The sequence below is a fragment of the Anopheles darlingi genome, chromosome 3 (assembly GCF_943734745.1).
Source record: "Anopheles darlingi chromosome 3, idAnoDarlMG_H_01, whole genome shotgun sequence".
NCBI lineage: Eukaryota > Metazoa > Arthropoda > Insecta > Diptera > Culicidae > Anopheles > Anopheles darlingi.
In genome coordinates this window covers 58,847,042-58,849,541 of record NC_064875.1, presented here as the reverse complement: position 1 = coordinate 58,849,541, position 2,500 = coordinate 58,847,042, and the positions used below count along the sequence as shown (strand labels likewise).

Below are 2,500 nucleotides of genomic sequence, written 5' to 3'. Positions count from 1 at the left end.
CTCTCTTTCTCGCAGTAGATTTGTGGTCTAGAGTTAGTTATACATGCCTTTGCGAGCATTCAAACCAATCGCAACGCAAACCAATGGCAAAGGGTACTTCATAGAAGTAGTATCCACCGCAGCTCGCACATTATATTCTCTTCTCTTTTCGCATTTCTTTTTCGCTCCTCTTAATGGGTTGACCCTTGATAGTAGAATGTTCATGAAATTGTATTTCAATGCATTTATCTTTATTATTACGTCTTACACCTGTTTGCTTTCTACCATCTTAGGACTTTCGTTGGATGTTGATTATGAGTACGAGCGTGGCCGAAAGGTGGCTGGCCCACTGTCACCACTGATGCATCAGGATTCCGCTCAGCTATAGTTCAGTCACTGGCGGTCATTCGATCGCCCTACCGTACAACAGCAACAGCAACAGCAGCAACAGTAGAGCTGTAGTGCCTCCCGAGTCCATTCGAGGCCATCAAGGCAATCATCCTCAGCGCAACACGCAACACAGCAAAGAAAGCTCTTATCATCTGCATCATCAGGCATCATCATCATCGACTAGTTTGTACAATCTTGTAGCATAAGAAAATCACTTCGGTACGGTAGGAGAGAGGGCATGGTTGGATCAGAAAGGCTACGAAATCCACTGCAGATGAGAGATAACAGTGTATGCAGGATTCGTTGGGCGGCGATCATCAAGCGAGATCAGACGCGAGTATTTGTTATTCGGTTTCTGTTTGCATGGCTAGTTAATGGTCATATAATGGCCGTTTTGTGAAAGAAATTTAGTTTTTTGGCTTAATCGTGAGATGAGATTGATCGAATGCTGCCTGGCTGCCTTTACTTATGATTCATATAATGGCATTTTAAATTGTGCAGAGTGAGAAGGACGAGGGCCTTGGTGTGGCAACTTGTAACACGGGGGTTGTTGTTGCGGTGGCTTTTCAATTTCACGCGTATCCCTGCTGCCAAGACTGTTCTTCGTTTATTGTTTACACCGTTTGTCTCCCTTTTTAAACTTCGTTGGAATGTTGGGAAAGCTTTAAACTGATAGAAAGAGATGGAATGAAATGAGTGGGCCCCCTGTTTGCTTCAGTCTAGTCAATTGACGGACGGACACTCACACATACACACATACAACATACGAAAACAACGGAGCAGTGTGGAAGTACGCAACCGTTGATGTAACCGTTTCCGGTGTTGGTTGGTTGGTTTGTCAGATTTTAATAGACGACAGTGAGAAAGACGTTGCGGTCGGTTCCAAGGTGGGTTTTGATTGTGAACGGAAGAGAGGCCGCAGCGAGAGTGCCAGTGTCGTAGGCGTGAAGTATTTTCCGTCATTAACAACACTCGACTGCGTCTACCGAGGCGAGAAGAATGTAAAACCGAGTGATAGTAGGATTAGATTTACCATGTATAGACGCATGGGCGCAGGCACAGTGCGCCCGTTTGTATGTGCTAATGCGAATGCGATAAAGGGTGCAGCATGATAGGATGGGCGTGTGTGAAGAAGACGCGAGAAAGGAGAAGAGGCAGTTAGCAGAAACGTGTCAAAACATTCGACGTGCGCGTGTACGCAAAACTATGATTTTTGAGACCAACCTGCGTGTCGCGTCTGGTGCGATCTGTTCCGTGTAGCTGTGTAAATAATTTTAAGTAAATATATTTTGTATCACATTATCAAGGCATTCAACACTATAGAGCTACCATAGAGGGAGAAATAGTAAGAGAGAAAGAGAGCACGAGAGTATTGATTTCGATTTAAATAGGGGATCGACTTTTCCCTTCTTTTACCAGTATGTGCGCGCCCGCCAGCGGTTACACCCGCGGTTTTATGGTGACTCGCTCTTTCCTTGATCTTTTTCTCTGCACGTACCATGGTCCGCGAGTTCCTTTTTGGTCATTTTATGTTGTGGCGTACCTTGCGTACGTGCTAGTGTTGATTGCCAGATTTATTTGCAATAAGTAAAGCGACCAGCCAGCGGGTATATTGTAAAAAAAAAACAAAATACATCCACAGCAAACCACAAATGACACCACTTGTAAATGACCGGTGTGCGGTGTGGAGAGGAGAGTAACAAAGCAAACAGCAGTGTAGTGCGATACTATTTAACAATGCAGTAAGATAGAAAGCCTCAGAGAATACCCGACGAATGCGACGAGAATGACTAAAGTATAAAATTGGCGCGACTGAGCGCGCATCACACTGTTAGTCCAAAGATTATGCATTAAAACTTGAGAGCTCGTCGTAGTTAGAGGCGGGCTATAGAGATGCGCGAGTGCGTTTGTATAATAGACATGCCGCGTGACACCGTTGGTTGATCTGGGGGTGGATCAAGCAAAATGAAACGCCCCAACAGTTACCATTCATCCACACTTGCGCGATAACACGTGTTAGTTAGTTGGATGGATGGAATCAATAAGCATCGTTTAAGTGTTTACTCTAATGAAGCAATGCAAACAAACAAACACACACACACACACTCACACACATACACACATACACTTT

General features: G+C 44.6%; 1 protein-coding gene across 8 annotated transcripts in view; it reads left to right on the top strand.

Moving 5' to 3' along the window:
- The window catches only part of LOC125956478 (hippocampus abundant transcript 1 protein), a 28,372-nt gene that overhangs the window by 24,543 nt on the left and 1,329 nt on the right, over positions 1-2,500 (top strand). For 4 of the 8 annotated variants that reach the window (XR_007469179.1, XM_049688393.1, XM_049688392.1 and 1 more), the window contains one exon: positions 273-2,500. This exon is cut by the window's right edge. Coding sequence is in view for 3 of the 8 variants with exons in the window: in XM_049688393.1 (XP_049544350.1) it covers positions 273-367 (95 nt within the window). In the remaining 5 variants the exon portion in view is untranslated. The other 4 variants (XR_007469181.1, XM_049688395.1, XM_049688394.1 and 1 more) reach the window with 2 other exon arrangements.